Source organism: Tauraco erythrolophus, chromosome 22, assembly GCF_009769465.1.
Source record: "Tauraco erythrolophus isolate bTauEry1 chromosome 22, bTauEry1.pri, whole genome shotgun sequence".
In the NCBI taxonomy this organism is placed as follows: Eukaryota; Metazoa; Chordata; class Aves; order Musophagiformes; family Musophagidae; genus Tauraco; species Tauraco erythrolophus.
Genome location: NC_141486.1, coordinates 12755232 through 12777345, shown reverse-complemented (window position 1 = coordinate 12777345; position 22114 = coordinate 12755232). Strand labels below are relative to the sequence as shown.

At 37.6% G+C, this 22114-nt stretch overlaps 1 protein-coding gene across 3 annotated transcripts in view; it reads left to right on the top strand.

The window, feature by feature from the left end:
- The first annotated feature begins 754 nt into the window (after positions 1 to 754).
- GARNL3 (GTPase activating Rap/RanGAP domain like 3) overlaps positions 755 to 22114 on the top strand; it is a 46626-nt gene continuing 25266 nt past the window's right edge. Inside the window, exons 1-15 of one of the 3 annotated variants that reach the window (XM_086624961.1) lie at positions 755 to 822; positions 4393 to 4462; positions 6532 to 6606; positions 8046 to 8145; positions 8598 to 8716; positions 9527 to 9591; positions 12050 to 12113; positions 12382 to 12408; positions 12820 to 12895; positions 13510 to 13608; positions 14159 to 14262; positions 15455 to 15563; positions 17978 to 18023; positions 20309 to 20415; positions 21311 to 21426. In XM_086624961.1, coding sequence (XP_086481087.1) covers positions 767 to 822; positions 4393 to 4462; positions 6532 to 6606; positions 8046 to 8145; positions 8598 to 8716; positions 9527 to 9591; positions 12050 to 12113; positions 12382 to 12408; positions 12820 to 12895; positions 13510 to 13608; positions 14159 to 14262; positions 15455 to 15563; positions 17978 to 18023; positions 20309 to 20415; positions 21311 to 21426 — 1233 coding nt within the window. In that variant the 5' untranslated portion in view covers positions 755 to 766. Of the gene's footprint in view, positions 823 to 4392; positions 4463 to 6531; positions 6607 to 8045; positions 8146 to 8597; positions 8717 to 9526; positions 9592 to 12049; positions 12114 to 12381; positions 12409 to 12819; positions 12896 to 13509; positions 13609 to 14158; positions 14263 to 15454; positions 15564 to 17977; positions 18024 to 20308; positions 20416 to 21310; positions 21433 to 22114 lie in introns of all 3 variants that reach the window. The other 2 variants (XM_086624960.1, XM_086624962.1) reach the window with 2 other exon arrangements.

Here is a 22114-nt window from a genome sequence, read left to right as displayed (position 1 = left end):
AAGTCACACAGGTAGAGATCGTTTAAGACTCACTTGCGATGGAGTGGGCTGGTGTCAGCTAGCAAGCCAAAGACTGTCCACATGCTGTCTGACTTTTCGGCTTCGTTAAAGTAATAACACTGAATTGAGCTGTCATTCCTTCCTCAGTAAGGTTTCACCCTGCTGCCCAGTGGCAACTGAACATGACAGAGAATAGCATTCTGTGAGACAATTGCACTTCTAAAGATTCTGAGCTGTAGGTGAGCAGGTTGAAAAAACATTTTATGTGCCTTTACTGAAGATACAGTAGTAGTATTAAGGCTGACTTCTAGAATGCGGCAGAGACCACAGGTGGATGGAGAGCTGGCAAAGGGGTTTGCTCCTATTAAATAGCAACCAGCTCCGAGACGACGACTCCATGGGAGCCAGCTTCCCTCCTTCCCCGAGTTTACCAAGCCGGCGTTCGCGAGGGGCGCTGCCCCGGCCCCTCAGGGCGATGCCGGGTAGGACCCCTCCCTGCGCGCGGGCGCAGGGCCCGATCGCTCCCTTCGCGGAGCTCCGCTCCCCGCCGCGAAGGACGGGCCGTTTGCTCGCAGCCCCGGACTACAGCTCCCAGCGGGCCCTGGCGGCGGCGCGGCGTCTGAGTGGCTCGCGGGCCGGGGCGGGCGCGCGGCGGCCGTGCGCCGGGGCAGCGGGATGTGTGCGCGGAGCTCCCGTCGCCTGTCGCTCGCGGGACGGAGCCGCGGGAGCGACGCTGGAGGGGTGAGGCCTCCGGCTGGCCGCCCGCATGGAGCTGAGCAGCGCAGAGGCGGCCTCCACCCGGTTCCTCGGCCTTACTCAGCGGTACCGGAGCCAGGGAGGCGGGTCCGAGCTCGGGGGGGCGCGGAGCGATGCGGTGCGGGCCCGCACTGTCGGTGGCGGAGAGGCTGTACTGTGCTGTCACCGGCCAGGGGGCTGGAGAGGGCGCCGCGCCGGGCGGCGTTGGAGGCTCCCGCGTGGCGGGGCGGCGGGAGTCCCGGAGCTGCAACCGCCTCCCTGAGGGGCTGCTGCGGGTGGCGCGGGCGGAGCCAGACGAGCGTCTTCAGAGGCGATTTCGCAGCTTGTTCAGCGTTACGTTCGTGCTACCGCTGGGATGGTAACTAATGGCCCGATGGCTAAGGGCGCTTGTACCTGCGCCTGCCGCTTCAGTGAGGGTAGATGAACCGATACTGGCAAGTGAACATCTAGGTGGTAAGGAGAGTGAAGAGCCCCAGAGGCTCTCTGATCACACAGGTGCCATCTGCAAACTCACCCCCTTCTGCCACTACCCTCCCGCCCCCAAGTAAAGTGCTTTCCAGTGTCGAATTCCTAAAAGACAAAGCTTGTGTTTGAAACTAGGACCCTAAAAATACATGCCTAAATTTAGATTAGCAAATGTGTTTCAACTTGTTTTGTTCTTCGACTTTGAGGACTGTTAAACGTTTGTAGGAGCTTGTGTTGAAATGAGAGGAAGCTGGTCCTCTCTCTGCTTACTCATTACTGTACGTTTATACAACAGCACCTGTGCTGCCAAACAAATGGGAGAGGGAGGTGGAGTATACCCTAGATGCTGTACAAATGTGTATAAGCTGTTTTTTTTTTTTTTTTGTGCGTGAATAAAGGCTCGTCTGTATTAAAACACTTTGCAATACAAGTAAATTTTAAATTATTAAGCCAAACTGGTCTGAGCCGCTGGTAAACTAACCTTAGTATTTCAGTGCTGGCAGTTCATCTTAATAGGATGCAAACTAATTTAAAATTGGCATAACTGGAGCAACAGTGTTTTTCTGGTATGGATCAGATCAGGACTGTGGAAGGATGTAATCCAGTGAAGACAACTAATAAGAAAAGCTAGTATTAATCACAACATATTTTTTAGATCAGGTGATGTGATGTGTTGGAGAGTTGATGAGTACAAATCTTGGTGGTAACCAAGAATGGAGAGCCAAAGTAGTATGCAGGCTAGAATTCATTGGAGAATATGTGTGCTTATGCAAATAATGTGATAATGTAAATCTTACCTATGCAGAAATTGAGGCTAAGATGCTTAACTTTCACAGGGTTGTCTGTGTAGCATTTATGTTGGAGTGAGGTTCTGCTTTAAGTGCTTGATAGAAAGCAGATGACAAGTATGATATGAAGTGTGGTATGAAGTTAGGTGATAAGAAGTAGAGATTAGTTCTGGTTTTCAAAAAGGACTGCTAGTGTGTTTGAAAGTTAGGTATGGTTTAGGTACTTTGAATTGGAATGCAAATGGATAAGAATATTAATATTAAAACACTATTGTTTTATTCATCATTTTCCTGAGATATACTCCTGTTTTTTAAATAGTGAGAGTGGTGTTGGAAAATTGCTTTTGATACCAAAGGGTGTGGTTTGTCCTGAGACAGTGTGTTTCCTTAAATTATTATTACTTCCCCACCAGCCTGTTGTGCTCCTCCTGCACACTGGCAAGAACACGGGAAGCTGAGAAGTCCTTGAGATCTCAGTACCAACTATAAACATCAGTGCACTATCAACATTCTTCTAATAATGAATCTCAAACTAAAACCAAAACAGAAGCTCTTCTAGCTGCTAAAAAGAAACCTGAGTGTCCTAGTTATATCACAGACTTTTTCCATCTCTACTGTGCAGATTCCTGATATGGGAACTTTCTGTTTTCTTGGAAGGTGTTTCATGCTGATTCTCAGGAAAGTTAAGATTATTAACTGTCCTCAGTCAAACAGTTCATTGTGCAGGCAATCACAAGCTGAAAGCTTAAATCATTGTATGTATTTAGGTTGTAATACTTCCAACTGAGTGATTGTTTTGGAGCTTGTAAAAATTTACATGGAGATGTAAAAATTGCATCTAACATGGATTAGCCTCAGTTCTTGTAGGCAGATTTCCTCAAGTCACTCGTATTACTGCTGCCGTGGCATGTATGTGTGTGCCTCCACAGATGTCAGAAGACATGGCTTCACTGCCTTCAGGGGTCAAACTGGCTGTAGCAGTCATTTTTGCTTAGGAAGCAGTAGAGATGTGTTTGTGTGACGAGGTCTGGCTGAAAGGTAACTGACTGAGAAAGTATAGGATATACTCTACTAGAAGCAATAGTGTCATCGGAAGGTTTTGTGCACATGATGTTAGGAAGACACTCTATTGTAGCAGCTAACATTCCTGCTTCAGTGTGTGCGTCGTTTAAAATTACTATTATTGTCATGTTCTTATCCTTTCCACATAATTTACGTACTGGAAGCAAATACTAGAATATTTTGGTGAGTTTTAAAGTTTTAATGGATATGTCTTGTTTGTATTGCATCTCCTTGGGTGAAGACATGGAGTCTAAAACTTAAAATGTTTCAGAGTCTGGTGTCACAGTGTCTTGTACAGTCAAGGAGCACATATGAGGATGTTGCATTAAAATTTAGATATAACATTGCAATTTACAGTACTGATAATTTTCAGAAAATTTAATCTTTTATTTAACTCTGGGTGGAGGGTTTCTTGTTTTGTTTGGGTTTTGTACATTAAAATTAAATGACTTTATTTTCATCACTGCTGGCTGAAGAGTAAATTGTAAGTTTGGAATGTGATAGACGGATTGAGCTGCTAGCCCTGGTATGGACTGGGTAATCTAGGTTTATGTTAAATTTGCATCTAAATCTTTATTTAGCTTGTATTTGTAACGTGTATATCCCCATTGCAAAGGCAGAAGGCTTAGTGTTTCTAGGTAGAGGAAGTGTTTGTTATCTGTTTTGACCTCGTGAAGCATGTAGTGATGTGCTTAATGTGACACAATGGTATGAGAATATATGTGAGAATAGATGTAGATTTTGAACTTCACATTCTAGGATTACTTTTGATTGCTCGACAGTTTTATCTTTGTTGAGGTTGTTGAGGGAAACCTATGAAATGCTGTTCTTTCCTTACGCTTTTGAATTAAAGTAATTGTTTAGTTTCTCTTTCTGTGCAGGCAAAAAAAAGACTCTGAAAAAAATTAGTGACAACATACTAAGCGTGAGCTTATTGAGCGTAATGCAGTTGTACTATTTGAGGCATTAAGTTTACTGTAGGTTTTTCTTCCCTTAGATTAAACACAGATTTCAAATGTGGTTATAAGCCCCTACCCACTTTGGAACTCTGATCGCATCATGACTAAATATTTAATTTAATCATAGCTTTTGCTTCCAGTCAGGAAGCAGACATTTCTTTTCCTTTGATGGTAATATGAAATCAAGACTGCAACGGCTGCTAGAGATTGTGCACACTGTAAGGAGTGTTCCCCGCAGTAATGAGTTTATGTGCTGTGAACCTTTCTCAGCAGGAATGATATTTCTTAATGGCAGGGTATAGCATTGCAGGAGATCTAAGGCTATTTAACTTGTGTACACTGATGAAGCATTTCTATTCCAGCTCTGTCTCTGAAGATCTGGGTTGCAGACGTGGAGAGTTTAGCAGAAAGCATTACGGATCTGTGGAGCTTGTAAGTTTACATAGCCTGTCCTTTGATTTTAGCAGCTTATAATGCAGACCTCCAATCCTTTTCATTTCCAGGTAAAAATTTTGATCTAGTTTGGAAAATGTGCTTTCTAAGCTGGACTTGAAAGTTATAGGGTAATAAAAAGAGGCTTCAAAATAGATGCATTAGACCTGTGCTATATAAATATCATGTCTATCCCCAGGTGGAAATAGAGCCTTTTTTTCCTGTTACAAGCTAAAGATTGCAAAATATTAGGGTAGTATTCGATGAAGTACGTGCAATTATGTGAATTACAGACTGTGTGCATGCTCATGTGTATACAGATATGTGTATGTGATTTTATGTGTACGTGCTTCAGAGTAGTGGGAGAAGGTTTAAAATTAAAAGAACTAGTCAGAATAAGGATATTGAAAACTGTTCCCTATAATCTGTCAACTATCCTGCATTTTCTTCGAATTCAAAGATTAAGTTGGCACTTCATTTTTCTCATATATAGATTTCTTCTCTGCTGTGAAAATAGCAGGATGTTAGCAGTTAAAATAACGTCACTCCGTACAAGGCCATAATGAAGTTGCATAAACTTGCTACAGGAAAACAGAAGTGGGGAGGAGTAAAGAAACTGAACTCCAGCTCTCTTACTGTGGAAAGAAATCAGTAATTTTCTGCTAGCTATAGTTGTAATTTAAAGTTCTTGGATAGTATATTTATTAATATGTATGTAAATTGGGTGTAAATTGGTGGTTTAGTTGCTGGAAGTTGCTATGCAAGAGCACTACGTATCTTTTTTTTCTTTCCATACATTCCACATATTAGATGTGGTGTTTTAATCAAAAAAGCAAGTGAACTGCTTTCTGCTAAGAGGCTTTTTCGTTACTAGAACTTAAATTCTTTTGCTGGAAAAGAAAAATTTATTGATAATTATAAATTCACAGTAAGCTCACCCAAATGGTCTCATCTTTTGGTTTTCTTAAAACTCTGCTAGTATTTTATGAAAGTGTGTCTTTTTATCTTTTGGAGTAAAATGTTTAGAGGTGCTTGTTGCCCTTTCAAGTTTCTAAATGTTTAATATTGAACCTTTTGTGCCTAATATCTTCCACAGCAGCATCTCAGTTGCTCAATTGTTTCCACCTTTTACTTATTACAACACAATTATTGTGGCTCTGCCCTAAACATTTTTTCCTTTGTCTTTCCCACTGGTGTAATATGACCAGTTGTCCGTATAATTTATCTTACAGTTTATACAAGCCACCTGGTTGTGTTGGAGTTTTTGCCATGTTAGTTTATTCCTAATAGCCTCAGATCACTTCAAAGCAAGGAGCAAAGAGAACTTGAAAATGTTGTAGTAACTGTTCCACCAATTGTTGTGTTATCCTATGTTTTATTGACTTCTCAAGAACTTTTATAACAACAAAGAGAGTTTCAGTGTTCTGGGAATCCCTGTATTCCCTTATAAAAAGAGCAGGCAGTCTTTCCAGAGTATTTATGAAACTGTTGAAGTCTTCAGCTGGAAACAAGCCATATTTTGTGATGTTAATGCTGGAAGGACATCTCCTGTACCTTATGTTGCTCAGTATGATCACTGAGTATTATGTTTGGAGGTTCTTTCTGCTCTTCGCCTCCTGAAAACATCAATAAATAAAATGCAGTAAAAGCCTGCTGGCCCCGGTAATACTGCCTACAAGTAGAGTTTTAGGCTTAGCAAGGCTGAGAGGACAAGAATCATCATGTCTGTAAGACCCATTGTTTTGAAGGGAGCAAGCTTCAAGATCAGTTTCTGGAAAGTGGACCAGTCCCTCTGTAGGCGTTCTGTGTGTTGGTGCAGCCAATATCTGAGACGGGAATTTCTGATTAGTACTGGGATCTACCAAAAGAGTGAATGACTCTCCCGCTCATGCCACTGTAGAGTTATAATTGGGTCATTCCAAATCTGTAGTCAAATTAGTAATAGCTGTGCTGATCCCTTCTCTGTGAGTAGTCACAGGATGCCTGGGAGAAGAAACTGTAGTGAACTTTGATTGCTGATCTTATGGCTATTTTTTGAACTAGAATCTCTATCTTAAACTCTCTTATAGCTTATATCTAGTGATGCTGATGGAGCCATTCAAAGAGCTGGTCGGTTCCGTGTGGAAAACGGCTCCTCTGGTGAGGTAAGTGGCTAAAGATACTTACAGAAAGCTGAAAAAATAATTCAACTTCAGTTATTCTTCACCACTGAAAGATCTATTTGCAGTCAATTACTAAGAAAGAGAACCTGAGAAATGCTAAGTAATATGAGCATGTAAGAATCTAAGAGAAGGATTTTCCCCCGAAGTCTAACTTAGCTCTTCTTTCAAGAGTATGCAATCTCAACAATTTATTTTTTTTAAGGGAAAAGCTGGTATTTCATTTAATTCGGTAACATTTTGCTCACCTGATCATGTTAGATGAAAAATACCTCTCTTATCCTCTGAATAACACTTTGCTGTCTCTAGTTCATCGCTTTATATTGCTGTCCTGGTGATAGTACTATGTTCAAGCTGACCTTTGTGCTTTTAAGTTTATTCCTCGATGTGATGAGGTTATAGCTTCATTTTTTTCCCCCTTAGTTGTCTTTTGGCAGCTCTGCTTATCTTTGAATAAGAGATAAAGAAGCTGAGTAAAGCCTGAGTCATTCCCTCCAGATTCCTATGCTGTTAAACTCGCTGTGTGTCCCTGCAACCACTCCAGTGACACTTAGGTTCCTACTTATCTTCATTTTTTATGTTTCTTTGAAAAACTTTTTCAGCTATAAATAGCATCTTAATATTGAAAGAAGACCTTATATTCTTGAAATACGTCAGGTGTAAGGTCTTGGTAAGCTTGTGTTGAGCTAATATTAACAGTAAACTATTACTGATATCTGTTTGCATCAGCACTGGGTGAAGAGTTGAAAGCAAACTAACTTCTGCATTGAATCTCTGTGAAGTCATGTTCTGTACACTGTCTTTTTAGTTCACTTTCATGAGTTTCAAAAGCTGCTTAGCTTGTATCAGAGAAAGATTCTCTGAGTGGGTGATGGATGGCTACGTGGTGAATGGATGTGGACAATGGCTCTTTTTCTGCCTATATTAATTCTTAGTGGAAAAGGACTTGAGGGATGCTTGGGAATTTACCTTAAGCAGCCAATCCAGAAACAACACTGAAGAACTTCCAGAGCATGCTCTGGTCTAGCAAGGAGACCTTGAGGATTATTTTGGGAAGAAGTGAGAAAGTGAAACCTGGAGACAGAATTCTGTTTGTTAATTTGTTTATTTTTAGGTTTTAAAAACACTGATCTTCAAATTCCACATTGAAATATCTACTTGTCAGTGGAATACTAAGCAATTATCCATAACTGTGGTACAATAGGAAAAGACTGTAGTTAGTTAGAAGGAAAAGAGAAAACATGGAAGAGGGAGAAATTTCAATTTCGGGTGCACAACAACTGACAGAATAATTCTTTGCTTTTAAAGTTTGCTAAAACTCTTCTGGTGAATCAGCCACTCTTAATTGGCTTTTGCCTATATTATGTTCTCCTTTTTTTTCACTCAGCATTTGATCTGACAGTCTCCTCCCAATTCTATTTCAGAATATAGACTACACTCCAGGTACATGGCACAGAACGGACGTGCATTTGGAAAACCCAGAGTATCATACAAGATGGTATTTCAAATATTTTTTAGGGAAAGGTAATTATCTTTTTGTGAATGGATTGAAGTTTTGATGAATGAAAATGCAATGTAGCTTTGAATTGCTATTATTTAAATATAGAAAGAAGTACGATATTAATTTAGTATTAATACATTTTCTGTCCTGTACAGAAAACAAGTTCTTGTTTCATGTGTTTTTAACCTGAAAACAGAGGATGAGTTTCTGTAAGTGCTGGAACCCATGCTACCAAAAAGGGATATTTTGAAACCCTTCTTGGCCTTGAGGGCTGTACCTATCTCTTGGTTTTTTACACATCTGTATATAAATACATAGTTATTTATGTAGATAAGTATATATTTTTGCATATGAATGCATATATTTACACATTTGTACACGTCTCGCTGTGTGCACGTGCGTGCGTGTGTGCGTGTGCAAGCGGGTGTGTGTATCTTCTCTGCAGCTGATAATGCTTATTGTTTTTCCCTAACAGTTCATCAAAATTATATAGGTACAGACACAGAGAAGAACCCTTTCTTTCTGTCTGTTGTGCTGTCTGACCAAAATAATCAGCATGTTCCTCAATACCGTTCAATACTTTGGAGAAAAACAGTAAGAAACAAGTATTTAACTGTTACTCTGACTTTTTTTTTTTGTTTGCTTGTTTGTTTTGGATATGTTTATCATATGCTTTTTTTCATTCTTCAGAATTTCAATATTTAATACATATTTTTTATTTTATACAATAAGAACATATAATTCTACCATAGTAGATTAAACTAGCTTTGCAGGTAACATTATACTACGCCTTCTGACAGAAATCTGTGATGCCAGGTATTTTTAAATTGTTCTTACCTGCAACTTGACGTTATTTTTAGGACTGTTGCCTAAATCGTTCTTCGTTATGTCCTGTGATCAAGTTAGGCAATGACTTTATACAGATTTTAGGATTTTCTTATACAACGCTAAGAAAATAGGCAGGTGTGATACTGGTCTCACTTATACTGTTTAATGATTTTTTTTTTTTTTTTTCCACTTAATGTTCCATAAGAGCTTTTTCTCCAAGCAGTTGATTTAAAACTCCTCTATGCATGCATGGTTCACTTTTTTTTTTTTCTTTTAAAAGAAATAGTTTGTAATGTCTGCTAGTTTCATCAGCCCTCATACCACATGCCAAGGTAGTCAAAACTAAGTAAAAACTAATTTTGCACCATCCATGACTTTTCACATTTAGGTTTGATTGTTTTGTTTGGTTTGGTTTTTTACCTTTCAAAACCAGTAGTAAATATAACTAAGTAAAACTAACACCATTTTGTTCTTTGTTGTTTTTTTTTTACTTAATTGTTTTATTAATGTTCCTATTTGAATTTACAGAAAAAGTCAGTATGTCCTGTAATATCTCCTAGCTCTTTTTCTTTGTAGGGTACTCAGAAGATATGTCTCCCTTATAGTCCCACAAAAACATTATCAGTGAAATCTATATTAAGGTATGCATTTACAATTTATCTATCAGTTAAGGTACTTGTCTGTACACCTTTTGCTGTAATTCAGAGCTTGTGTTGCATGGTTTTCATGATAGATTTATAGAAACAGTAAAAACAGGTTTACAAGTCTTAATCATTGAAGGCAGTGAAAAGTGGTTTTAAAGCCTATTCTGGAATAGACAAAATGACAACTTAAAATGGAGAAAAAATTCTTAGCACTTTTTCTTCAGCGGAGGGACTGTTTTCAAGTTAATTGGAAAACAGATGCGAAGTGAAACTGTAGTGGTTGAGAAGAAATATCTTTTTAAATTGGATAGACAATAAACAGACTTAAGGAACAGCAGATTTTGCCTTCAGAGATAGTTGTTATGCTGCCCTAGCAGGAGGAAGCAAACAGGGAAGAAACCAAGAATTATTCCTTCAGTTGATTGTCTCCATGTAAGCCTCACTATGAGTGTGTTACACACAGTCAGGGAGGCCAAGAAAATTCCTTCCCCCAGCCAGTTTGTGTGGGCGTGCTCATACTCTGTCCTGCCTCTTTTGTGGCAGAAAAGCATACAAAGTGAGCAAGCCCAACATTCTTTCTGTGTCTTTCGACATTATAATCGGCTGAAATGTTAGAGCACCTGTTTGCAAAGTGTTCGTTCAAATTTAATCTGCAGTCTTTACGATCTAATCATGTGATGTGTTTTCTCAAATCCCTCACTGACAGTGTTTTCAAATGCGTCTTCTGTAAGGATTTTACCTGCTTTAGAAGCCCATAAAAAGTGCCTTCCTTTACTGAACAGGTAGTGTGTACCAGATAAATGGACAGTTTACAGGTCTTCAAAACCTTTCATCTGTAAAGAGTATGAGCATGTCTCTTGTTTGGTTGAAGCTGATCTGCTGGATAACACTGCCAGTGCTGATACGAAAGGAGAATTCTGGGAACAGGACATGTGTTGTGATGTGATATGAAGTCACTGCTACCAGATCTGGATTTTTCTACAACCGCATAAGATTTCTGAGAGGTCCCAGACCACTGAATTTGCCAGAGAGGCTAACACTTCTTAATTCTTGCCTCACTTCTTCATTCTGATTTCCTGGGCTCTGGTTTGGAGTGTCAAGATGATGAGTTCAAAAGACTTCAGATCTCTTTCATCTTCTTCATTGAGATGAGCTAAGTCCCCTCTTCTGACTCTTAAATAGCGTTCCTAGTTGTTAGTACTGCATGCTATACCTGCATAAGCACCTGGTCTTCCAAGTCTGCCCAACAATTGCTGAAATATCTCTTCTTAACATCCCTTTTTAAACCAGCCTTTCTCTCCACCTCACCTACATGTAAATTTTTGGTCAGGCATCCCAGAGTGGAGAAACTTTGTCTTCTGCTTGCTAGGGTCGTAACTCTTGCTGGAACACCCTCGTGTGTTCCATCCTGTGATGCTCCAGTACTTTACAGAGGAAAATTCAGGCTTGTTTCAGACATTGTTCCCCACTTCTCCCAGGGTCTGTGCCACCTATGATCAGCTGGATAAATGTCATCTCCTTTTACCCACTTGGGCTTGGATTAAAATCTCTCCCCTGGCTATTCTTTTGCTTTTACCGTCCTTGAGCCTTCCCTCACGCCTCCTTGATATTCCTTTGACGTTTCACCCTGTTCACAGCTGGTGTGAATCTAGATATAGACTGTCCCAAAAAAATTTGGTTACATTAATAAACCTATTTTTTCTAAATTAGTTGGAACATTTTAATCGCTTTCAAAAGGAACTAGAGCAAATCCTGTTTGCATTGTGATCTAGCATAAGCAATGATGGAAAGATGAATTGAATTTGACCTCCCTATTAGTTCACTGTGTCCCAGACACTGCGTTCAGCACTCCATGATGTGTGCACAGTTCTATAAATTAATGCTAGGGAAAATAAATGGGCAAAAATAATGGTAAATGCAGAAACATGAGTTAGAAAAAAATGTCATAAATTAGATACTTCTGTTTGAGGCAGTTGATCTTGCTTCTTATTTAAATATTTTGTTCTGTTCTGTTTGTGGATCTTTGGCATGTGAATTTGATGCTGAACTGCTTGTTTTTCATTTGACTTGCCTTGAATTATTTTAGAAGAGAGAAGAAATGCTTACGAAATAGAATACGTTATTGAGTCCTCCTAAGATGCTCACAATGATTACGTATAAAGCCAAAGTGAAGAGTGATGGAATAAAGCTCTGTGCTTTTTAAGTAAATACAGTAAATTTAAACCTCGTCTCCATGCAGAATTTTACTAATTTCCATTTGTAAATCCAAAAGAAGTTCAGGAGGTCTTGGAGGTTAGTATTGTGGGAAAGAAATGCTATTCCACAAAACGTTGCATGTAAGAGAGACTCTTTGAACGATTCCTTTTGTAACTGGTTCTAACTATAACCAGTTAGTGGTTTAATGTTGAAATGTATACTTGCCCTTCTATAAAGCAGTATTTCATTTCTATTTCAGTGCTATGAATCTTGACAAATTTGAGAAGAGCCCAAGGGAAATTTTTCATCCTGAAATACAAAAGGTAGGAGGTGACTTCTGGTTTTGTTTGTTGTTTTTCCTTATTATTTTTTGGAAAAATTAGTCATTAAGTATAAATGCTACTAGTTTGTTTCTTTCAGTAGTAGGATAATAGTAGTAATAATGAGTAGGGTTACATGATGCTACACAGTAAGCTGTCTTTATCAGTTGAAATGGCCTCTTCAAAACAAAACTTAAATATACAAAGATGTTACATTTTTATTTGTGTTATCTTTAATACCAGTGTGCTAAAGATATTGTTTTGTTTACAGGATTTATTGGTTCTTGAAGAGCAAGAGGTAAATGTAAAATTACCGCTCCTAGCTCACAGACCTGTTCAACGAATATGGCTTTGTATTTGGAATATTTGCTCTGACATGCTTTTGCCAGCTTAGAAATCAATTGTTTATTGCAGTAAAAAATTGTAGTATTTCTTTGCAACATATGAAATCAAAAATAATTTTGAACACCAACGTACCGTATCTTATTAATAAATCACCGCTTTAGTATATCATAAACTTCGTAATCTTTGATCAAAGGTAAATTATTAGGTAACTGCTACTTGAGCATGTAATGGAGTTGGTATGAAATGTATATTACCATGTGTAGGATGTATACAAAGGTACGTATGTAAAAGTCCTTAAAGAAAACATTATTTTAGGTCTTTTGTTTGATTGCTTTATCATAAAATATTTGGTTTTATTTCTCAGGGATCTGTGAATTTTAAATTCGGAGTCCTTTATGCTACGGATGGACAGCTTACAGATGATGAAATGTTCAGCAATGGTGAGTTTTTCACCTTTTTCTTAATTGTTTTGTTCATCTGAATAAAACAGTTGTAGGATAGTGCCTACAGGTGGAAGCCAGATGGGAGGTGATGGTTATGTGAACAGTAGTTTTGTTAGGTTTTCGTGTTCGTGTTGGGTGAAAGGTTGTAGCGTAGAATCTTCTATTTCTGTGAAGGTTGCTGTAGGAAACCTACTATTACAACTTGGGAGGTATCGACATTTCTTTCTAGAACTAGACTATACAAAGTAAGACTTAGAAAAAGGAAGCAGTTGAAGGAGGTGACTCGTGTTACCTGCAAAAAGTCACTGTTGTTTCTAGTTCTTTCACTCTTACATTTTTGCAGCGTGATCACATTCTTCTGTGCACTTAAACAGTGGAGTTAGCAAAAGAGGTCACTGTTTCATGTCATATGATGATGCATTCTGCAAGACTGAGATGCTGTTTCTGTAAAGGTAAAGGGATTGGACAACTTTAGGAGAAACTAATTCAGCTGAAACTTTGGTCCTTATGTCCTGGGAGCTGGACCTGTTCCTGTATTTTGATTATTTTTTGTAGAGGATCTATTACTACATGTGTTTTTCTGTTGTAACATTTCTCCCTTCCGTGTGTAGAAACCGGAAGTGAAAGCTTTCAAAGATTTTTGCATCTCTTGGGTGACACAATTACTTTGAAAGGCTGGACAGGCTACAGAGGAGGACTGGACACTAAAAGTAAGAACTCATCTAAAGCAAAAAAGTGACAGGGCTGCAAAATAAATGTTTTTGCTTATTGCATGCGCATATTGTAAATATTGTAGAAATAAAACAATCCCAAACCAGACTTTTTCATGTGCATGCTAAATGCTCTGCTTCACCAGGAAACAGTCAGATTATCTTAAATCACTGGTATAGATTGCAGTTGAAGAAAAGTATTTATATGACCTGTATTTTCAAGGTGAACAGTTTCACTGTATCTGGGAATGGGGTGAAGAATAACGTGACGTTACTTGCTTCATGATAGTAGGACATCATGGCTTCAAGAACTGTGTGTGATTTCAGGAGGCTAGGTGAAGGATGTCGTAGGTTTTAAGTGCATGAACATGCAGATTAGGTTGCAAACTTGGGTTTGGACCCATGTAGAACATGCGACGTGGATGCCTTCTAAAATGGATTAGAAAAAAGGATGACTAAATAAAATTTGGTAGAAGGACCTGAAATATCTTTTGACCTTTAGAAAACTTAAAGGACGTATTCCTGCTGAGAATGTTGTTTTCCCTTGCAGATGATACAACAGGAACCTGTTCCATCTATACAGTTTTTCAAGGGCATGAAATTATGTTCCATGTTTCAACAATGCTACCATATTCTAGAGAGAACAAGCAGCAGGTACATGGTTCTCTCTGGGGTGTTTTGGGGTTTTATTTGTTACCTGTTAATATTTTAGAAATGTAAGTCTGAAGACCTTTGCTATATTTTTTCCTCAATATCATATCCAATGCTGAAAATTTTATGAAGTTCGTTGGAAGATAATGCATCGTATCATCTCTATTATGATATGAAAGACACTTGTGAAGAAGGTCAAAATTGATGGGCCGAGAAGTGATTGAGTATTCTGTTATCCAGCCGATTTGTAGAGCTTTGCTGCTGCAACTATCATTACCTCAAAGAATTTAGGAAGATTGGAAATTAGACTTGTGTGTGAATTGTCAGAATACCCATGTACGTAGCACACAACTCGTACTCGGGTAGCAATTCGTGTAGCTCGAAGGAAATTCCCCATGTGAGCATGTTAACGGCAAGCGTTGTGCATTTGCTCTAAAGCACCGCTGTTGCTCTCTCATAAATTGACTATGTGAGTTGTTGGGTACTGTTGAAATGTGCTGTAATCCATTGCTGGAACCTTTCTATGTATTATATGAAAAAAATACTTTATAAGCACATGCATTTACCTATACATCACACATCCATAATGATTTACCTAAAATTACTTGCAAATTACTTGTTTTACTATTTTCTTATTTAAGCAATAATTATATACTGTGTATTATTATAATAGTATAATTAGATCATGTAATTATATTGTCCTTTCTTTATTTCCATGTCAGTTTTCTCATGCTTTTGCCTTGGATTGATGACAAGATCACAGCAGAAACCAGAGGCCAATCAGGACATTTATTGTTTTTAAAGAATAACTCAGCATTAGAGGTTTTTTTCCTTCAAGTGGTGGATTTGCTGTTTTGGAATGTTAGGTGTTCCATGCCCAATTTGTGAATATTAATTATGGAAATTAAAGAAATTACGAGTTCTTTGCTAACCTAGAAATACGTAATAGCTGCTGTTTTAGCAGCTGCCTTGCGTGTGCACCGTGGCGTTGTTAGGTTTACTTGCTTGAAGTTAAGTAACGATTTTATATTGGCTTCAATCATATTGACCATAATTTTTCTGTTTGTGGTTTAGGAATATTGTTTTACCATTCTATCACAAAATTGCCGAGGTATTTATTTATGTCTTTTAAGTCATTGTGTCTGTCTCTTCTCCACCCTCCCCCTTTTTTTTTCTTTTCTTTTTTTTTTTCCAGGTAGAAAGGAAGCGACATATTGGAAATGACATTGTCACTATCGTATTTCAGGAAGGTGAAGAGTCTTCTCCAGCATTCAAGCCATCCATGATTCGCTCTCATTTTACACGTATCTTTTTCCTTACAATTTCTAGTGGGTTTTTTTTGTAGGTTGTTTGGTTTTTTTTTAGAGAGATCAATATTACTTGGAATTCTACCTGCAGTCCTTCCTGCATGCTGTTTATGGGATTGAAAACTATTTTAGAAAGACAGTTGCATTCTTACATTCTTTACCTTCATCTGCTCAACTAGGAGTCTCTAAGTCTCCCTCATAAAACAATTTTTGTGTTGAACCACTTAGAAGAAAAGGCCAAAGTGAGAACATGATTTTTAAATTTTATTTTTACTGAAGGCATTTATTTGGATCACTTCAGAAATTAAATTTCATACATTTTCATAAAATATAAATTCATAAAAATATTTCTGTTTGTGATGTGAATTAATTTGGCATTAACTACTGGATATTGCCTTTTAATGTTTAAATGCTGTTTATTTTAAACATTTATGTATTTTTAGATCAATATTTCTCAAATCTTTCAGAAACACATTCTCCAGGTTTTTGGCAGCCTGTGTTTTTTCGGACTTTTGGTTGAAAACATTGTGAGGACAATATGATTCCAATTGCTTGGGTTTATCATGGGGTCACACTAGTGATCCATAGTTCCCAATGTGGCATCTTTTAGGCTAGATGGGACAGAATGAAGAAAAATGCATGGAAAGAGGAAAACCCTTATTTCTATCCATACTCTGTTGCTGAGTGTTTAAAAATAGCCATAAAGCTTACAACTTCTAAACCTAGTTCTCAGGCTGACTAACTGTTGTTAGAACTTTCTTGCTAGCTTGATCCATGGATGGTCTTACTTTTTAGATTTAAGCTCTCAATATTAACCTCTTTTACTGTAAGTGTAAGTAGTGACTAGAACAAAAAGAATTCCACAATTAAAAAAAAATAGCTATCAGAGGAACGTAAATATTGTTAATAAGAAATGTTTACCAAGTGAATGTACCTCTTCATCAGAGTGTCAGCATTAGTGAAAAAGGAATAGTTCATGCCTTATTGCTGTTAGGAGGATTTGTTATGATGTAATTGATGCACTCCACTCTTTGATTTTATTGACATACGTTTTGAGGTTCAACTGTCCTTGGTATCATTGAGTTGGATAGGCAGATGTGCCTTAAATCCATGAGGCTATGTTATTATTTAGGTCATCTTAAGTAATCCACAGCTGGTTGATGGAGTCATATCACCTTCCTGATAATTTCAGCTGACAGTAGCCAGGGATAAAGGTGTCCACAAGAAAACTGGGGGTTGACATTGATATGCGTCAGATGTGATGAATCTCAAAGCACATTGACTCTGTACTAGCACTTTGTACTTACTTTCTTACATACTATAGCACCCTTTTTTTGTTACTTCTACATTGAGAAAAATTAGCATACAGATATCTCACTGTGCTGTCCTATACAGCAATGATAGCTGCTGTAAGGGTTTGCTATGCGTCATCTGTGAGGGAGGATTGAGTTACCCATATAAAGGCATCCAGCACCAATTTAGATGTCCCAACATCTGAAATGCCTGTACAGGTCTGGCAGATATGACTCTGAGCCTACAGGAGATCTGTGCCCCTTTCAGTATAGCAACTGGAGACTAGGCAACATACTCTCAAGCGTCTTAAATAGCACTGGATGTTTACATTGAAATAATTGAATCTCATCATAAGTCTCTTTTATTGTGCAGTCTCTAATAGTGCTGATCATAGCTGTTGGCAAAGATCTCTTCATTCTATCTGGAACAAAGCCATGCAACCAATGAAGTTATTCGGACTTGCACTATCTTTGACCTGTTTATAAGGACTGAAAATTTAGAGATGGTGTTAAGGAAATCTATCAAAGCAAGAAGCCTCTAATTGATTCCCTAAAAATGCTCTGCAAGGCAACCATAAGGATTTCTCTGATTTTTTTTTTTTTTTTTTTCCCCCCCAGATTTACCCAAAGTAATGAATCAAGACTGGTAATACATTTTTGTGTACATGTACTTCAAATCCTCCTCTCTATTTTCTTATAATTCAGTTAGCTAAGTTATTTCATGGGAATCTTTTCTTCAATGGAAGTTTTGGTATAAGCGAAGTTCAGAATCAGTAATTTTTTATCAAATGAAAGAATTTTTAATCACAAGTCTATCTCACACACACACCCCCACAAAACTATATAGCATACTTTACACTTCATATAACGGCAAGAAGTCTGTATTTGTGGTACTACCTCAATTTTTTTTAAGCTGTTGATTAAACACAAAAAAATTTTATATAGGACCTGCTTTATAAACAGTAAAATGTGTATAGTCTAGAATATTTTTTATATTTACATTGATTAATATATTTTACCTTTGTTAAATGTGTGATCTGCTGCAGAAAGAAAAAAAAGTGTATTAAAATACGTGTGAGCTTCATTAGTGCTGGATTAACTTCCTTAACTGCATGGCAGATATTTTTGCCTTAGTGAGATATAATAAACAGAATGATAGTTACAGGTAGGTGCTGGTTGTAACAAATGACTTCACACTGAATTTCTGATGGTTTAGAGATAACAGGAAAACATTTTGTATTGTCCACCTGTCTATGCCAGGAAGCCAAATGAACTTAAGAAATTGAAGAGCAATATGGACCTGGATGCAGATGGCTGTAAACTGGCTATGAATAAGTTGCATGTTTCTAACCATCAGAAAAATGAAATTCTGGAACAGACATAAACTAAGGGGGTAAAAACAAAGCTACTTTTTAAATGAAATGTAACAAACTGATGGAAGATACACCTAAAACATTCTGACCTGGTGAGATCAATGACATAGTGAACTGCATGTATGATGAAAGTTAATTAGATGTGATGTTGTCATAGCCATGGACTGCGAATCCTTATAGGTCTGGGCTTGGTTGTACCTAAGCAAACCACTTCATTTTTAGGGATCTTAATAGAGTAATTGTACAGCTGGACATCACATACTTAAAACCTAGTGGAATTTTGCTGGTAAATAATGTGTTCTTCATCTGTTTTTCAGTTAGCCTTGGGACTCTCACACTTGGAAGCATATGCTTTTTTTTTTCCCCAACTGATTGTCCTCATAGATTCAGCATTCCCAAGTTTGTGAGAGGCACAAAACATGTTCATGATTCCAATGTGCAGTGAAAGCTCAGTTACTTATTTCTCTCTTTTCTTCTCGTTTTGGGACAGAAACTTGGCCATACATCCCTCATTAGCTTTTAAGAAGTGTATGTTGTCCTAATTGTCAGTATATGGGCTAGCCATGGTAAACGCTTTTTACATTGCTGTTTATTTGGGAAAAAAATGAGTAGCGGTAAATGAGATAAATTTGTCTCTTTCACTCTGAATAACTGACTGCTTTTATTGGATCACTCCATCTTATTCCTTAGTTGCTTCATTCTGCCAGTCTTAACACATCTTTCCATGGTGCATACCATGCAGTGTTTTTACCCTGTAGGGCTTAATACATTATTGCCTATTTCAGCTTGACTTGATTACATTTGTTTCTGTCCCTTCACCTTAGGCCCACATGGGTCTCTTGTTCCTTCTGTTATTTTTTTGCGGAGATGGTCTTCCAAGCGACCAGAATTTCAGTCCAAAGAATCAGGGGATATTCTAGGCTTTTGAGACAAACTTTCCTTGTTTCATATGCAATGCTACTGTGAGGTCCGACACTGAATTTTTGCTTAGAATGACTTTATATTTTGTGTCACTTAAGAAGTCTGTTGTTTTGTTTGGTTTTGTTGTGGTTTTCTGTGTCTTAAGTCATTCTACTCTAGCCAAGGAACATTTCACACTCTGTCTATGATTATTTTTTTACCTGGATGGAATAAGATAGACATACAGCATCTCTGAAATTGTGTCTTGAATCTGTGAAACCAGTATTAGAATGATTGATATTCATGCAAATGTAATACTGTGTTTCAGATTGTATATGCAGTTTCTAAGCTTTCATGAAAAAAGACCTGACGAATCCATTATAATCCATTTGACTCAATAAGAGCCAATCACTGCAGATTTTTTGAGCAAGCAAATTCTGACTGGTTTGTGTAACAGTAGAGATGGGTTGAATCTATAATTTTACCACTTAACTTGCTGCGACCTGTATCAGCTGCACATGCTGCTTGAAGGATCTTTGTCTGACTGCTATCTTACAGTGAAAAAAATTGTGCAGACTGTCACCTGAAGTACCAAGTACTTACCTTAAAGAACCTACGATTTGCTGAGCGTGTTGTATGCACAGTTTTTGTATGTTCATTCTTGCTATGTCTGGATTCCCTATGGATCAAAGGAACTCTGCAGATCCAGTTGTCACGGAAGTCATTCTGACTCTTTCTTCCTCAGTGAAATGAATTTGCTATTCCTGAGATACTGGAAGTTGTAGTAAGCCATTGCTAATAAAAAAGAATTAAATAGGTCATGCGTGTGGTGAATGCATAGGTAAAGTGGAAATCTATAAGGAGAACATATTTTGTAGGCAAAGAACTCTTCTTTTACAACTTTTTTGAAAAGGACTCCACTTTGCTAGTGCCACTAAAAGCATTGTTCTATGAGTAGAACTGCAAAGTTCTGTCAGTGTTAGCTTGTGTAAAGGAAGTGGAATTTTGCTCAAGTGTATAATTCCAAGTGAATTTTTTTTGTTAGATCCATGGGAGTTCCTACCTAAGGCATACCCAGATAACAATTTCCAATTCTTTCTTCTGTTTTGAATAGTGTCTATAAAAGTGGGGTTTGAATGTGACTTTCAATATAGGTGAAGATTTGTTCTTTCAACAGACTGAAAATATTTTCAGAAGAAAGTGTTCCTCTCTTTGGGCCTCCCCTTCCATCCCCACCTGTGTTTACAAATCATCAGGAGTTTAGAGATTTTGTGTTAGTGAAACGTAAGTAATTTTGTCTTCTGCTAGAAACACTTTTTTAATAAGTGCTTTAATAAATTGAAATTAATTATATTTAAACTATAAACACGTTTTCTTGTGCATGCTGCTGTGCTGTATAGATTTTTTTTTCAAATCTGTAGCGTAGGTGAGGTGTCAGTTCCATCAAACTGTTCCAGTCAGATTAACAAAAAACTGAGTTTCTATGCAATTATGCTTCTCAGGCTACTGGATACAAACTGACTTTTACATTTGCAGAATGTGCAGCCATATTATCTTTGCATTTTCTTAAAGGACTTGGAGATCTGAAAGTGTTTATAACACTGTTCAATATTTAGTAATAGAAGGAGTTAGGTTAGCAGCTCTGAAAACCTGAAAGTATAAACTTTTCTGAATGCATGCTGCATAGGTGCCTTTCAGCACCTTTAAGAACTTTTAAATTTTGTAATGATTCAGTTCCTGTTTTCATTGACCCTTACTTGCCTCTAAATCAGTGAGAAAGAAATCTTTGAGAACTGATTGTGATGATTGCAGTTAGATGCTTACCGGACAGGTACTTGACTAATAAGTCATTTCACATATTTAAATTGGTTTAGTACTTAAATTGATTAGCAGTTTGTCTTTAATTTTTTTATTAGTTAGGAGGTTATTGGCATGCATTGAAGAATTCTTCTATTACTTATTTTTCTCTTTTAAGCTTAAGGGTTCATTATTACTAGATGATCTTTAAGGTCCCTTCCAACCCTAACCATTCTATGATTGTTCACTAAAATACATGCAAAAAGGAGGCAACTATAAATTACTAAGGTGAAAACAGGTATTTTTGTATAGAGGCAAACTAGAGTCAGTGGAAGTTGTCATAGTTCGTTTAGATAATGTATCTTCTTCTCCATAATATTAGTAATAAATGGGGAAAAAGCCACCTTGGAAACCCCAACGTTTTCTCAGAAACGTCAACGCACTCTAGACATGCTGATCCGCTCTTTATACCAAGACCTGATACCTGATCTACACAAGGTAAATGTAAGTTGGAAGTCTCTGCATCCCTCATATGTGCTTTCCTGTTCTCACTAGTAGGTTGAATGTTCTTTAAAAGGCTGTAATCCTAATGAGCACTGAATTGCATACATTGGGCTAAATACCAATTGTCATATAGCTTGTTTTACAGTTATAGGAAAGTTGGCAGGCACTCCTTTCAGGATGGGACTCTTCATGCATTTATTTAAACCAAGTGTGAGGAGAAGCATAACAATGTCATACTTTGCATAAGCTTACCTGCAACAAGGGAATAGGAAATTTAGGCTCTGCAAAACAGGTATTATTTTCATCACCATAAGAACTGCACTTACTTGTTCCATTATGTATAAATTTGGATCATTTTTACCCTCAGGTAGCAATGAGATAACTTAATTTTAGGTGATGAAGACATACTCTTAAGGTGATTCTTAACTAACTAAAAAGAAGTTCAGTACTTCTAGAATTAGCAAGGTGCTATTTTTTTCCCCACTGTTTATTTCTCTTAACTAAATAGATCTGCTTAAAGTTTTTTTGGTCCATATATTCTTGTCTATGGTCTTTTGTTATGATTGTATAGAAGACGACAGTGATAAACTATGACAAGTTGGAAAGTAAAGCACTCAAGACTTGGGAGAGTTGCCATTTCTGTTCTCTGAGAAGCTATACAGTTAATTTCATCACTACAGGA